Source organism: Tasmannia lanceolata, unplaced genomic scaffold (assembly GCF_043159265.1).
Source record: "Tasmannia lanceolata isolate RefF3 unplaced genomic scaffold, GAP_Taslan_0.1 ptg000037l, whole genome shotgun sequence".
Classification (NCBI taxonomy): Eukaryota; Viridiplantae; Streptophyta; class Magnoliopsida; order Canellales; family Winteraceae; genus Tasmannia; species Tasmannia lanceolata.
Genome location: NW_027518714.1, coordinates 31,328,861 through 31,345,773, shown reverse-complemented (window position 1 = coordinate 31,345,773; position 16,913 = coordinate 31,328,861). Strand labels below are relative to the sequence as shown.

At 39.5% G+C, this 16,913-nt stretch overlaps 2 protein-coding genes across 2 annotated transcripts; both read right to left on the bottom strand.

Moving 5' to 3' along the window:
• Nucleotides 1-296: 296 nt before the first annotated feature.
• On the bottom strand, nt 297-1,984 carry LOC143860625 (AGC (cAMP-dependent, cGMP-dependent and protein kinase C) kinase family protein). The gene is made up of 2 exons (XM_077371361.1): nt 1,434-1,984; nt 297-1,323 (listed from the first exon to the last, which is right to left on the bottom strand). The coding sequence occupies exons 1-2, from the start codon at nt 1,790-1,792 to the stop codon at nt 462-464; spliced, it is 1,221 nt and encodes a 406-aa protein (XP_077227476.1). The 5' UTR covers nt 1,793-1,984; the 3' UTR covers nt 297-461.
• Nucleotides 1,985-12,212: 10,228 nt separating this feature from the next.
• Nucleotides 12,213-12,695, bottom strand: LOC143861390 (uncharacterized). Its single transcript, XM_077372311.1, has one exon. It carries the CDS (start codon nt 12,693-12,695, stop codon nt 12,213-12,215), a length of 483 nt encoding a protein of 160 aa, XP_077228426.1.
• Nucleotides 12,696-16,913: the final 4,218 nt, after the last annotated feature.

Below are 16,913 nucleotides of genomic sequence, written 5' to 3'. Positions count from 1 at the left end.
TTCAATTTAGCATTCTTTTTTTGGGTATCAAAAGTTCTTAGAGCATTAACCGTAAGGCTTTACAGATTCAGTAAGTCTAGTGGCCACTGTTTCTTATCCCAGAATGAGTGGATAGCTGACTAACTGAAGAGCTGCGAAAGTCCCAATTCCCAAAGTATGATTCTGCAAATGCCGCTCCACGTTTCTCATGCTTGCTCTCGGTTGCTTTTGAGGCTGAGATTATTACCCAAAATATCCCTTGCTCAATATTTATCAGTATTGGACACAGATTCGGCTACGTAAAACTAGCATATAGATACTGCTAAAAACACCGTAAAAGAATGCATGTATTAGAGTCGTGTGACATTATGTCACAAGAAAATTAAATTAGAATATAATAATGATAAAAAATTTCATTTTTTTCTATTTTTTTCTATTTGGAAATTTGGGACTAGGGTTCCCATAGAAAAAAAATCTAAAAATTAAAAAACCAAAAAATCTGCATCCTTAGAAGGGTGTCTAAAACTATCCACCCATTCATTATTATCATTTTTATTCCCCAACGATTTCTCCTTACCCTCGTCACCATGGAAAACCTTTTCCACGAATTCCTCTACGTCAATAATTCCCATATTGCCCTCCTCTCCTTTCTCCACCGGAATAAATGGAGGCCTCGATATTCTCAAAATCGATTCCCAATCTAACCCTACAAAAAATTCATGTCCCTTTATACCCTCAACGGAGATCCGCTTCTTTGGGTCTTTCTCCAGCAACCTCTCAATCAAATCCCGTAACGACGTCGGCTCTCCGACGAGCTCCGGCCGTTTCGTCAGAATCCGGTAAAACGTTTCTTTTCTATTAGTTCCTCGAAACGGCGTGAAACCGTACAACATCTCGTAAAGCACCACGCCTAAACTCCACCAATCCACCGCGAAATCGTGACCGTTGCCTTGGATGATCTCTGGCGCCACGTAATCTTCCGTTCCAACGAACGAGTTAGATTTTTCTGAAACCGAGTCGGATTTCTCGCGGACCGAGTCCTCGTTATTTTCGGGTGGAGAGACCGTATGTGGCAGTGAAATCCCGGTACCACATAGGAGGAAGGCCGGTAAACGCTTTTTCTTGAGGAAGATTGTGTTTTTCTCGAGATTTTTTTCCGATTTCGCAGAGGAAGAGCGTACAGTTTGGGGAGATTTGAGTGAGAGTTTTGCGGAGAGATCGAAATCTACGAGCATCAGATGTCCATTTTCTTGGATTAAAACATTTTCCGGCTTCAAATCTCTGTAAACAATTCCTAATCCGTGTAAATACTCCAATGCAAGAACTAATTCCGCCGCATAAAACCTGAAAATCACAAAGAAAAAAAAGACAAAACAAGAAAAAACTTTTCAGAAACACATCAAAAGATTTCAAGAAATCTTAACCATCATAGTAAGATTTTTCAAGAATTTTACCTGATAATGTCATCGGAGAACATTTTTTCAGTTTGTTTCTTTCTCAAAGCTTTCAGATCCCCTCCAGAGCAGTGTTCTATTACGAATCCGACTATCTTTTCGGTGACAACAAATCCACGGAGTTTTGGAAGCAAAGGATGTTGAAACATCTTCAAAACGTCTCTCTCGAACCAGATCCTTCTATATCCGTCTTCACTATTCTTCCTCTCGATCAAATCCTTCGAGATGGCCTTTAAAGCGAGTGTTTCGCTGTCTGTGTCTTCATTCTGGATGAGAAAGGCGACGCCTTTCGCTCCTCTCCCGAGTACAGAGAGAGCTTTAAGATTTCTGAGATCCAAAAGGGGAAACTGTTCGTCCATGCCGGAAAATTACCTGAAACCTACACTAATCTCCGGTATAAAGATGGGTTGTGGCTTATAGAAAAGATTTTTAGACGATTACTTGGAGACGAAGCATTCGAGAGAGAGGGTGGTTTGAAGAATACGTAGAGGGATTTAGTCTTGGGAGACGGCATGGTGTGGAAATTTCTGGGTTATTCAAAAGGTGTGTTTGGAATATTCGCTCCTCTAAGAAAAAAAGGGGCGCATTTTAGGGGCGCATTTTAGTCGATTGGCGCACGACTCCCGTACCGTTCTGGTTAATATGCGCTGTTCGTATCCAACGTTAACTGGCACCACCCACAATAGTAATGACAACAAGTCCACAGCGCCGCGCAATTAGAAGATTCTACTGAGTCACTGACCCACGTTTTGTTGTTGTGCTAGGGGATGATATCCGCACTACCTCCTTTTGATATTGGAACGCTTTCTTTATTGAGGAATGAGAGATGCAAGGGCCCTTCTTTAGCCCCTGCATAAAGAGGGCCTTGCATCGATCATACCTCCTTACACTTTTTACACTTTTTAGGCTCGTAGAGAATTAGACCCGGCAAACGGGTAACCCGTGCCGGTACGGTACGACCCGTGCGGGTACGGGTAAAAAATACCTGTGATTCTACCGGTAAGTTTTTCATGTATCCGGACCTAACCCGCACGGGTTGAGTAAACCCGTGAGTAACCCAATAAATTTATATATATATATATATATATATATATATATATATATATATATATATATATATATATCTTTTCAAAAAGCTTTGCGGCAATGATGATTTCATTCATTTAGTAGCCTACATTGTTGTTAATTGTTGTAAGTTTACCAACAATCCGTTGCAAATTTCAGCACCCAATTAAAGTTAATGAGATGGTTCAATCCCAACCATTGAAATTTGGGTCCCACACACATAGACATGTAAGTGCAATCAAGACTGTTGGCCACCCACATAGTTTGATTGCTTTGATTTGTTTTGTTGGCGACTCACATGGTCTATTTTTTACTGTTTAGTGTTTAGGCCTTAAGAATAAAAAGTTGAAAACCAAATGACGGGTAACCCATAGGCACCAATGCCTGACCCAGACCCACCCGCAGGTCACAGGTACTAGTTTTTTTTTTGTGCAGGTAATGAAATTGGTACCCGTACCCTACGGGCTAGGTGTACCTGCGGGTACGGATCCCATTTTGCCAGGTCTATAGAGAATTGGAGTAGGTATTGATTTCAATCTTTTCAATGTAGTGTACATGCTAAACATTAAATTGTCCACCTTTGCTGGTCTCACGACCCTCTTGTTGTCCACCACGAATTCGGATTTTAGTGGATGGAAGTCCATGATGGGACCCACTAAATGAACGGTCAAGAACATTTTATGATCACATCAATGGGTCCAACTATGAGTAGTCTAAAGGATGAGGTGCGGAATTTATTATCTATTTCCATTTGATGACTTATAGGGCTTCTAATATAATTATTATCTTATGATGATTTGATAACTTTCATTGCTTTAGATGACATAACAATTTTGCTTTAGATGACATAATAATAATTGTTAATCTCTTTCCTACAAGACACATATTGGGTCCCACTTCCGACGTCGTGTCCTTAATCAGATCCGTTGATATGGATGGCAACCATAACTTCAGCAAAATGACAATGAGAACACCTTGATCAGATGAACATTGGCCCTTGATCCATTAAGCCAGCCACCTTTAAAGATTCTACCAAAAAGGCCTAAATCATTGATTTTTGTATAATTTAGATTACAAATGGGTTGTCCAGTTGGGATTGGGACCAAGATCATGCGGATGATCAAGGGTCTTGATTTCACATGCATGCCCTTGTGTGCCGCCCTATGGGACCCAAAAATTCCCATCACCATTGGGATTGCTTGGTTAGGACTTCTTTTTATCCAACTATAGTGATCGTGGAAGGGAAGGAGAGAGAATGAACGGAGATTGTAATATTCGATATTGGCGGAAATTTCAGTATCTTCTGGGCCCTCTTTGGCATCGGCCTTCAAGAGCCCTTTCAATCAGTGTTTAGCCCTTCTGAGATAGTTTCACTCAGATGAAAGGAACCACATATCTAACAGCCCCATTCCTCGTGAAACCGACTCTGTGTTGTCCTTCTCTTGCGACCTTGCTCTGTTTGGTTGCCGGGTTTTTTTTGTGCCTGGGAGTTTTGTGGGAGAGTAAGTTAAATTTTGGTCCCATCCCATGTTTGGTTGCCTTTTAGCACTAGGTTTATTTTAATCCCCCTCTTGTAATGATTACTTGTGGGGTGAATTTTTTAATCCCACTTTTGTAATGATTGCCTTTTCATCCCATCCCAAGATAACCCCAGGAACCAAAATAAACTCAGGAACCAAAAATAAGCTTGAGAAGAATTTTTTTCTACCTAACAGTTCAAGCAACCAAACAAAGGTTTTTTTTTCTCCCACCATATCTCCAAGGGTATTTTTTTCTCCCACATAACCAAACATGGGATTTTTATTTTACCAGGATACTTCCAGGACTCTTTTTTTCCCACCTATCTCCCAGGGTATTTTTTTCTCCCACATAACTCCCGGGAACAAAAAAAACCCGGCAACCAAACAGAGGGATTTTTGTACATATGAACAGTCACGTTCAAAAGGGCCCGCCTAAGCCATTGGTGCGCACATGCATCTACTCATAAACTGTGTTTGGGTTGTTGGAATTATTATTAGGATTTGGAATTGGAATTGGAATTGGAATTGGAATCGGAACTAAGATTCTTATTCTGATTCCCTTGGAAGGATAATGGAAAAAAATTAAAATAAAGAGTATAATTCAAGTAATTTCAAACGAAAATGTCATTCCCTCATGGCAGAATCAGATTACCAGCTCTTGGGGCGAGAAACAGCTTTTGGCATTTTCTCCTTTTAATTCAGCCCCAGTGTCATTTCTGCCCCGTTATTGCGTTCATTTTTTAAACCTTCCGGAATGGAATAAGGCAGATTCAAAATAAGATGCCCATTCTGGTATCTGATTCCAGAAATTGAAACACACCCATAATGTTTAAGAAATGCAAGGAAGGCGTACAACGATCAACACACATCTTTAAGACCACCATTCATTTCTTGGCTATCCAGGAAAGTATTAATTTCAGATTTTGAGAGTTGATTTTTTTCTAAATGATTCATTTAGCCGACCCCAACTAGTTTGGGACAAAGGCTTTGTTGAGTTGAGTTGAGTTGAGTTGAAGTCGAAAACTGATTATTTGACTCAAAACTGAAAGCAATTTTGAGTTCAATAATCAGTTTTGTACTCAAAGCCAAAACGAGGAGAACTTGGGGGGAACATCACTCTGATAGTGATAGCTGATACCATATTTTGATAATGACGCTATTTACTTACTATGTTTTAGAATTTAATGATTCTACATTGACATAAAGGAGCTCGAGTATTGTAACAGGCTTGAAAACATAATTAAAAAAGTGTAAAACAATGTGAACAGTGCCATAATCAAAATATAATAGTTAGGATATGAGTGCAATTGTCAAATTATGATAGGGGGATATTTAGTACCCCAGAAATTAATGGCTAATGGAAAAAAAAGGAGAAAAAAAGAAAAGAAAATTTGAAAGCCTAAATTAGACCTATCAAACCAGCGGGTCATGAGGGTGCAGGTCAAACGGGTTGGGTCAAAAATGACCCACATCCCTACGGGTCAGCAGTTAGGTGACCTGCTCCCATTGCAGGTGGGTTGGGTCAACCCGCAGGAAACCAGCAATTTTTTGCCAAAGAAATTTTTTTTTAGTGAATAAGGAAATTATAACAACAAAAACAGAAGAAGAGACTTAGAAAACGAACCCTTGTCCCTTTTATACTAGCTTGCATTTCCTCTTACTCTAGACCGTCCATTTCTCTTTTTCTTTTATCTCATGGTCCGTATAGATTGCTTCTCAATGAAGTAACACAAAATGCCTGGAGTACCCTCCAAAGGAGAGAAATCCCCTCTTTTATTTGAAAGCTGCCCTTTGTTGCGAGTTAGGAAATGAGGCCGGTATCTACTCGAATAAAAAAAAGTAGAAAAAACGAAATGCGGGTACCCGTGGATCCCGCGAGTTCACCCGACCCAACCCATGTTTTGGTGAGTTGGGTGACCCGCGGTCAATTTTGACGGGTCACTCAATTGCCAACCCATACCTACAAATTTGCGGGTGGGTTGGGTCGACCCGTGGGCACGGGTCGATTGTAGGAATTTTATGAAAAGTTGGGAAAAGAGAAACTTTTCCAAAAGTTCGTGCTTTTTTCCAATTTTTGATGGGTTTTGCTAACTTAAGGCACTCTTTAATGTGCTATAAACCTGTTTTGATAATGTTTTGAGAATTTTGCAAATATGAAATTACACCTGTTTTGAAAAAAACATGTCTAAAATTACCTTTTATAATAGCTTAACGAATGCCCTCAGCAAATCCCTTGTCATTACACATATGGATAATATTTGAGGATTTTTGTTATTTATTTTTAGGGTTTGATATTACTGGAATGTCGTAATTAAAAATCCGCAATGTAATACTTAAAGGTTTTATTGGTTTATGTACTCCCTCTGGGCAGTTGTGCGGACAACTGGTTTCCCATAGAGAATTTTTTTTTATGTACATATTTTTTCGACTAGTGTAGGATACAGGGTAGTTTATTTTCATATTACGTCATAAGTATTGAAGACAGAAAATCACTCTTGAGGTGGTCAATCGAAGAATCGAAGAAAAGTTGGACACAACGATGATTCAAGAAGGCTACATATGTTGACGGACTTCGATTCTATCGATTCAATGGAGGGCAGACGCATTCTTCATGATTTTTTCAGATCTAAAATACTTCTTATGATGAAGTATATCAGTACCAATACATTTAAAAAATCACCTTGAGGTCGGTGAATTTTTCCTATTTTGAATAACGAATAGTTGCCTAAATTTCACCCTTAATTTTGATAGGGTGATGATATTTTCACCCCCTGCAGTACTTGCACACCCCCCTTATAACGTGATTTGACATAAAGTTGCCCACTTTTCACATCAAATTATGTTATAAGGGGGTGTGCACGTAATGCAGGGGGTGAAAATATCATCTCCCTTTTGGTAATATGGAATTATGAGGATTAACTAACACTAAAATGGTTAGATAATTCTTAAATGGTTAGTGGGAGAATCCCTATAAATCCAAGATGCTAAAATTAAGCTTATGGATGCAGTTGTTTTATTTTTCATGGTTTGGATGTGTGATGGTTGATTGCATTTTCCTTTCCTTATGTATATATTTTCATTGGATGATTTGGTTTGTACACATGCATAGAAATCAGATTTTTCCACTTAAAAGACACCCTCTTCATAAAATATTAAGTTGTAAACGGGGAATTAAATCTAAAGGATTGATCTCCATGGCCTTCCATAGCCATCTATTGGTTGGCTAGTTTAGAGAAAAAAGATAGTCATATGCCAAAGTAGAAGCCGGTCTTGATTTTTTATCTAGAGTAACTAATAGATTCTTATAAGGATATAGGATATTTACGAAATACATTAGTCATATGCCAAAGCAGAAGCTAGTATATTTTGTAAAATGATTATTAAGCAGTGGGTGTTAGCTTAACCAATCAAAGAGTGTTGATGCCCAAAGGATAGATACATGGAAATGTTTGAAGGCCAAAATCAAATCGAAAATCATAATTATGATATGATGGATTAGATGAATCCAATCATACTCAAGAAATTTGTTGTTGATGAGCATCCGATGCCCAGTAGAGAAATCATGTTATTTCTCTTCGTTTATGTATTTGAGAGGCACATAAATGAGAAATAATGGGAAGTACCATTATAGATCAAAAACCCAGATCTAATGGTTATATGTCATGATAAAATCTAAAATGGTTAATTTTACTTATTTTATGCCTTCTTTCCTTTGCATTAGATATGGCATTATTCAATCCATTATCAAGGATTCTTGAAGACAATAAACTTACTGGTCCAAACTATGTGGACTCGAAGAGGAACTTAATTTTAGTGCTCACAGCAACGAAAGTTTATTGGGTCTTGACTACTGAGGTACCTTAGTTGCTTGGTCCCGATGCTCCCCTGGATGTCAGGGACAGAGCCAGAAAATGGCATGAGGATGACGGAATGGTTGTGTTATATCCTTTGGTCGATGTCGAACGTGTTGCAACGGCAACATATCGGAATGGCTTCGTCCATGGATATTATGTAGAATCTAAGGAAAATGTTCGGAGAACAAAATCGCAGTGCTGGACAAATAGCAATTAAGGGCCTGGTTTCCACTAAAATAGTGGAAGGATCTCCAGTTAAAGATCACATGTTGAAGATGATGGGCTATCTAAATGAGCTCGAAGTTTTAGGAGCCATTTTAGATGGAAAGTCGCAAATCAACATGGTGTTAGCATCCTTACTATCATCATTCAATGACTTCGTCATGAATTACCACATGAACAAATTATCAATAACATTAACAGAGTTGATGAATCATCTTCAATCTACTGACGACCTTCAGAAAAAGAATAAGAAATCATCTTTCTTAGTTGAAGCTAATTTAGTTTCAACTCCCAAACTAAAAGGCAAGGGAAAAAGAAAGGGATAAGGCTAGGGTTTTAAGAAAAATATTTCCAAGGTCAAGAACAAGGAAACTTTCAAGAAGAAGTCAGCCAAGTCCAATGATGCATGCATGCATTGTGAAAAAGTTGTTCATTGCAAGCGTAATTGCAGAACATACTTAGCAACACAACAGAGCAATAATACTTCTCAAGGTATGTTGTAAATTTTTGTTGCAGAAACTAATTTGATTGGTCATGCTTATTTCTGGTGTGTGGATACTGGTGCAACCTCACATGTATGCAACTTTTTGCAGGGGTTCAGGAAAGGCAGAAGGTTGACTGAGGGCGAACTCTACCTACATGTTGGAACGAATGCAACGTTTGCAGTCCAAGCTATGGGTGATCTACCAATAGCATTTTTAGGAGGTTATTTACGTTTAAATAATTGCTATATGTACCTTCCTTTAGAAGGAATTTAATTTCAGTTTCCAAACTTTTGATTGATTGTTATTCTACAAGTTTCAATAAAAGTAGTATTTTTATCAAACGTGAAAATACCTTAATTATAGAAGGTACATTAGTTGACGGATTATTTATAGTAAATGCCTTAGAAAATGTAAGTAACATTGAGGATATTCTTGTTCAAAATATTTCTAACCTCAAAAGGGCAAGAAATACCACTAATCTCACACATCTATGGCATCTTCGATTAGGCCATATTAACCTAAATAGGATTACAAGATTGGTAAAAGACGGTCCATTGGATTTGTTCAAGTGGAACCTTTTACAACTTGTGAATCATGTCTTCAAGGTAAAATGACCAAAATTCCCTTCAAGGGCTAGAGTGGAAGATCCCAAGATTTGTTGGAGATTATACATACTGATGTATGTGGACCCATTTCTCATCCAACAAGAGGCGGGCCGATATACTGCGTAACTTTTACGGATGACCATTCAAAGTACGGATATTTTTACCTTATGCGATGTAAGTCTGAGACCTTTGAAAAGTTCAAAGAGTTCAAAAATGAAGTAGAGATTCAGTTAAACAAAAGAATAAAAACTCTTCGCTCTGATAGAGGTGGAGAGTATCTCTCGGATGAGTTTAGGGATTACTTAAAAGAAAATTGAATCATCTCTAAATGGACTTCGCCTGCAACACCAAAATTGAATGGTATTTCAGAACATAGAAATATGACTTTGTTAGACATGGTCCGTTCTATGATGAGTTTCACAGAAGAACCTCTGTTTATAAGGGGATATGTTGTAACGCCCCGGATTTTTGGAAATACCAACTCGGTGCGTAGAAGAATATTACATCATCTTTCTCAAAAACTTTCATTATTTCCAAGATCTCAAATACAACAACTACGTTTAGAGGGTTTACAGAAATTATGTCTAACTTATTACATCTTAATTCAAGACATAGTTGATACATATTTAAAACATATTTGTCCTTTAGAACAGTTCTGCATTCAACTCTAGCATTCCTCATCTTTCATCTATACTTCACCTGGGGGTTGGAACAATAAAACAAGGAAAAAGGGGTGAGCTCAAATAGCCCAGTAGGGTATAAACAACAAGTGATGTAGAATTGTCAAGCTCATAAGAACATGATATTTTGCAGATAGGACATCTCACATTATAAACATGGAAAGAACGAATAAGCACAACATACTTTCCAAACGTATGGAGAAAACTTACAGAACTTGATATCAAGAATTATATATATATAATTTATATATATAGACTTCATTAAGCATAGATGCTTTCATTCATAGCCATATCTCGGCCCATTCATAGCCATACCTCGGCTCATAATCCTCTAGATTTACACTCTCTAGAGTCGTCTTTACCCACGTTCACATGGAGGACTATAATGCGTCCACCCGTCATCATATCATAACTCAGTCCATATCCAGAATTAGGGTATCACAAGATAAACCCTAAACATAAACATATCTCATGGAAACAAGTTTCGAGGATACAAAATAGAATTATAGCTTTATCAGTAAAATTATTTATCTGAAAGGAATGGGGTCTGAAAGAAAGGATCCCCCTTGGATTCTCATCAGTTGTGGATCTTAGAAGGATAGAAACTCTTATAGCAATTGCGTATAAAGAGAATCAAAGAATATGAAATATTCACATCCAGTATATCAAAAGAGAATCAATGGAGAAAGCTCTTACATATAGCAAAAGAGAATCAATGGAAGAAAACCCTTACATATAGCAAAAGAGAATCAATGGAAGAAAACCCTTACATATAGCTTTCTGATCACATGTTTGTTTGAGCTTACACCTTGGAGTGGATAACCTATAAATATATTCTAATTTTATCAAATTCATGTTTTAAGGCAGTGTCCTTTCTGTCCAGGTAATGTCCATCTATGTCCAAAATAATGTTCCCTGTGTTCAGTGTTCTTTCTATTAAAATTTTAAAATCATGGGGCCCAGCATGCACTATTCATATGGACCCCACATGTTACTATTCATGTGGACCCCATATGTTACTATTCATGTGGACCCCACATGTTACTATGCTCAGCAGTTCACCATTCTTTGATTTAGTTTATTTCTTGGCTACTATGCTCAGCAGTTCGCCTTTCTTTGATTAAAGTTTACTTTACGGTTATTATGCTAGCATTTCACCGTTCAAATAAGATGGGCTACTATGCTCAGCAGTTCGCCTTTCTTTGATTAAAGTTTACTTTACGGTTACTATGCTAGCATTTCACCGTTCAAATAAGATGATAAAACTTGCATAATCTATAGTGAGTTATCGCCTCTTATGCATGCTTTATCCTAATATTTACATAGGTGGTAGAACCAACCATATTACCCATAATAAATACTTTAACTATCTATATGAAAGACTTACCTTGGTAGTGATGAAGTGGATTTTCTTTTCCTTCTCCTCTCTCTCTTACTCTTTCTTCTCTGAATTTTTTTAGTTCTACTAGGGTTTGTCGAAATAACAAAATGAGAGCCTCTATTTATAGATACTACATTCTTAAATTCACAACTACTCTCTTAAATGCTTCTCTTAAATGCTTTTACAAAAATATAGGAATAGTAAAGGTATAAATAAATGAATAGTAAAGGCTGCTTGAATAGTAACAGGATGATTAATATTATTTAATTATTATTTTCGTCGGTGAAGCACAACTACTCATTAATGATAGTGGTTGTGGAGTGACCCGCTTAACCAATGAGTTAATGAAAGTGGTTGCGATGTGTCCTTCTGGTAGTGGTTCCCACTAGTGATGGGTCCCGCTGGCGTTGGGTCCCGCTATTTGTGGGTCCTGCTTGTTGTGGTTCCCACTGGTGGTAGGACCCGCTTGTGTGGGGCCCGCTGATGTGGGACCCACTGTTGGTGGGACCCGCTTGTGAATAGTACTCGGTGGGTCCTACTGTGAATAGTAATTTTGAATAGTTTATCTCAATAGTGAACTTGCATAGTATTTCTGCATAGTAATCTTACGTAGTATTTCTGCATAGTAATCTTGCATAGTGACTATTGTGAATAGTAATTATGAATAGTGACTATTGGTAATTTTTAATATGTGTAAGTATCTACTCATTTTTAGTTGACATCGGGGATGGTGGTTTAGTGGTAGGAAGCCGTTCAATCCTCGCTCAGCGTTGGGTTTGAATCGCGTACGCCCCATTATGCCAGATGTCCTCATGCCCGATTAACTCGGGGAAAAATGAGTAATGGCCGATGATTACCCACCTATGAGGCCATTTTTATTTATTTGTATATATATATATATATATATATTTTTTTTTTTTTTACCGGTTATTACATTCTACCCCCCTTAAAAAAAATTTCGAGGACCTTAAGAAGTAAATAGATAAGGATACTTTTGTTTCATCTCCTCCTCCGGTTCCCATGTTGCTTCCTCGGTGGCTTGGCTCCTCCACAGAATCTTCACCAGTGATATTCTTTTTGTCCGAAGAATTTGTTCCTTTCGATCAAGGATTTGTACTGGTTGCTCTTCATAAGACAAATCTTGTTCCAACTGCATTGGTTCTGTTTGCAGTACATGTGATGGGTCCGCCAAGTATTTCCTTAAAAGTGAGACGTGAAACACATTGTGAACATGTGACAAGGCTGGTGGCAAAGCTACACGGTATGCTACTGGTCCAATTCGTTCAAGTATTTCGTATGGTCCAATATATCTGGGACTGAGCTTTCCTTTCTTTCCGAACCTTATCACACCCTTCCAAGGTGATACTTTTAAGAATACACGGTCACCCACTGCAAACTCCAGGTCTCGACGTCGATGATCGGCGTAGCTCTTCTGTCTATTTTGAGCCATCCTCATATGTTGTTGGATCATACGTACTTTGTCAGTAGTTTCTTGTACTAACTCTGGTGCAAAAATCCAAGAAAAACAATCAAAACATTTCCCAAATGGAAGAAAAATTCAAAACTAAAAGCAATCCTAAAATCTAGGAATAAGAAAAGAAGTCCAAAGGGCATACCTCTCCGTCGCGGAAGTGTCGCGAAATGTGTACCGCGGTACGTAGAAGAAGCGTCCCTTGATACCAATGGGCGCTATCCTGTCTCTCATCCCCAAAGGACTCCCGCCCAGCATCCCTCCTCCATCGTGGATGGGGTCGTACCATACTGACTAAGAGCAGAAGAAAAATCGAAAGAAAGAAAAGGCGCGAATGAGAACTCAAAATCTCAGAGCAAGACAGACGAAAACAAGCGAGAAATGAATAAAAAGAACGTCGTACGGATATATATATATATATATATATATATATATATAGAGAGAGAGAGAGAGAGAGAGAGAGAGAGGAAAATGATTGTACACTCGAGCGTACTAAGCTTATGGTACGCTCGAGTGCCCCAATCACATGGCTCCCACATTTTTTGTGGTGATCCAAAGCATTCATTTGCAAGGCTCTATCATAGATAGGGTGTGTACCAAAAATCAGCTCCATTGAATCATCCTAACCCCTCCAAAAGTGGAGGGCAAAAATGTGCAGATTTGTGGTCTGTCCATTTTGCCCTCCACAAATGGATGGGTTAGGATGATCCTATGAAGCTGATTTTTGGTACACACCCCATCTATGTAAGGGCCTTTCAAATGAATGCTTTGGATCATCCTAACAAAGTGGGCCCACATGTGATTGGGCACTCAAGCCTACCATAAGCTTGGTACGCTCGAGCGTACAATCCTTTTCCTCATATATATATATATATATATATATATATATATATATATATATATATATATATATATATATATATATATATATATATATATCGGCTCAAAATTTTGCGAAAAGCAAAATATTTTCGCGGTCTTGGGTTTTCATCCCCATTTTCATCATTTTCTTGTCGTTTTTGGCCCGTTTCACCATCATTTCTTCCCACGTATTCTCAAAATCTTCTAACATTTGGATCAAGTAGCTCTTTGGGCACTCCTCAAAGCTTCCCAGCGCAACTCTTTGGTCCCCTCCCTGCAAAGTCAAAACTCTTCAAAGTCATGGATTATCAAGGCTTGCTTATCCTTACCAACATAATCCACAACCATATCCAAGGCAGCCAATGCCTTTCAAGGAAGCTTTTCAAATAGGATCTTTGAGGCAACACAAGGCCTTTTCTGTCATCCCCAGCGAAGCCCAACTACTCCAAAAGAGTCTCCTATCATGCCAAAGTTAATTCGAGGCACACAGTCGCCCTGATTTCTCTCCAACTGAGTGTATAAGCATCCACTCACCAGTGGGTCTACTCTAATGCAACCCAATACCGCCCTGAGCCTCTCCAGTAGAGCCCAAGCTTTTCTAAATACACTTTTTGTCATGACAAGGTCACTTCGAGGCCTTCGAAGAAGCCCTCTCTTCATGACATACATCCAAAAGATTGGTAAACCCTGGTTTATCTTTCACAAAATCGAATGATTGATTCCTTCCCCCCCAGAAGAGTCAAAGAGTACAAATGTCTTTCAGGCATTCCCTGATAAGGACCCTTGCTTGTACAATCCAGCTATCGACAGACTTATCAAAGCTCGGTCAATCCCAACCAATTTTGATGCGATTGGCAGATGTTCACCATCCGCTTCATAGTCAATTCTTCACACCGTCGATAGAACATCGACTCCTAGCCATCATCAGACCTCCTCCAACAATGCCAACCCTGGTTGGATTTCAGCCAAATTAAGGCAACCTAGGGATCATGTCGCCTATGTCAACCTCTACGGTTACCCTCATTGAGGCAATACACTGTCTCCAAAAGGTTGCCAGACAACCGAGCATCTCTCAAAAATAAGTCAAAGGGGGCCCGCCCCCACTTCCCGAAGCCTTTGTTGCTAGCCTGGTCATCAAGACCAGGTCTCCAGCAAAGCTACCTTGTCAATCAAATCAGGAAATCCTTCGGGTCCCGTGTCAAGGATCCATCTTCCATCAACAAATCAGGAGGTGTCATCACAGATCCCATCATTTCAAATAATCATGTCTTGAGAGACTCGTCTGCGTCTAGTTCTCAACAGAGAACACGCGCTCCCAAATTCTCTGACATAGTGTAGTCAATCTCCGACGGAATCATCCAGAAATTGCTTTCAGAATACCCATCTAATCGGTGTAAGTCTCCTGAGGCATCCAACCCATATGAGTCCCCTCGAGGTCTCATCCAAAAATCAAAGTCTTCGTGAGAGCACTCGCTCTAAGCAAACGACCAAAGTCTTCCTGAGAGCATCAGGGTAAATTGTTACCACACGGTAACCCTCCAAATCAGATAAAACTGTTACCACACGGTAGCTCTCCAGAGCAAACCCGTTACCACATGGTAGCTCTTCCAGGCTAAATCCATTACCACACGGTAACCCTCCAAATCAGAGTAAAACCGTTACCACACGATAACTCTCCAGAGTAAACCCGTTACCACACGGTAGCTCTTCCAGGGTATATCCGTTACCACACGGTAACCCTCCAAATCAGAGTAAAATTGTTACATCACAGTAACTCTCCAGAGCAAACCTGTTACCACAAGGTAGCTCTTCCAGGGTAAATCTGTTACCACACGGTAACCCTCCAAATCAGAGTAAAATCGTTACCACACGGTAGCACTTCAGAGTAAGCTTGTTATCACATGGAAGATCTTCCAGGGTAAAGTCATTGCCACACGGTAACCCTCCAAATCAGAGTAAAATCATTACCACACGGTAACTCTCTAGAGCAAACGCGTTATCACACGCTAGCTCTTCCAGGGTAAATCCGTTACCACACGGTAACCCTCCAAATCAGAGCAAAACCATTACCACACGGTAACTTTTCAGAGTAAGCCCGTTACCACACGGAAGCTCTTCCAGGGTTAAACCATTACCACACGGTAACCCTCCAAATCAGAGTAAAACCGTTACCACACGGTAACTCTTCAGAGTAAACCCATTACCGCACGAAAGCTCTTCCAGGGTAAATCCATCACCACACGGTAACCCTCCAAATTAGGGCAAAATCGTTACCACACGGTAGCTCTCCAGAGTGAACCCGCTACCACATGGTAGCTCTTTCAGGATAAGCCCGTTACCACACGGTAACCTTCCCCTAAATAAGAGTAAGTCCATTTCTACGCGGTAGCTCCCTAAAATCAATAACCCTTAAAAACCCATAAACAAGATGTTATAAAGACATCTCACCCTTGTAAGTGTTCGTATCCATACAAGCACTAGTCTTTTGGCCAACCCTTAGGACAAATCGACTCTAGATGTCAAAGAAACATCTTCGTAAGATCAAGACTATTAAAATACAGTACTACATCCAATTAGATTACTTACTCAAACCAAAGAGCAAATGACAGTCATGCATCTGCTCTACTCAAATCAAATCTTGCATACGATCCGTCGTACCAGATGCCACTTCTGCATCTCCTTTACCAGTGTCAGCACTGGTTGTCAGAACGACATCCCTCAAGGTCCCTCCCCAAGTCAGGTGTCAGACCTAACTTCAGATGACCCTCCCGACTGTTGAAAACTATGTTCACACAAGACTCGTTCTAACAGTCGTATTTTCAAAAACTCAAAAATCGTCAGCGAGAGGTTTCCACTCAAGGACCTGACAGCAAGATTCCTCGGCGAAGGCTTACACTTGAGGACCCAATGTGAATCTTGCAAACCTATCATTAGTCCCCGGTGACAAAATTTTGTTGTCTCCTTACTTTGGCATTTAGGTGCCTTGCACCCTCTACCAAAGAGGGGCATCTGTAGACACCCAATGTTGTCAAGGTGGAACTAATGATAGGCTGTCGCGAGGAAGAGTCTCATAACGAGTCCTAGAGCACATGTTCACAATCTCTCTCTAGGTTATGAAACTAGGAGAATTTCTAAAGATTGAATTTTACCCCAGAGGTGTAACAAAATCCCGTCTTTACACGGCCTCCCGCCTTTTACAGCATAGCTAAAAAGCCCGTTTTCACACGGCATTTCAGCCAAGAAGTTAACTTTAGATCAAAGACATCCGTTTTTACTAGAAACACTTCACGTCCCGAAAGCTAGCGATATTAGACTCGTTGGAATCTCCTCGTAACG

Excerpts from the sequence above, each read along its gene's own strand:
- LOC143860625 (XM_077371361.1), bottom strand. The coding sequence starts at position 1,792 with ATGGACGAACAGTTTCCCCTTTTGGATCTCAGAAATCTTAAAGCTCTC. Across the intron at positions 1,324-1,433 it reads TTCTCCGATGACATTATCAG|GTTTTATGCGGCGGAATTAG; the intron begins GTAAAATTCTTG and ends TGTGATTTTCAG.
- LOC143861390 (XM_077372311.1), bottom strand. The coding sequence starts at position 12,695 with ATGGCTCAAAATAGACAGAAGAGCTACGCCGATCATCGACGTCGAGAC.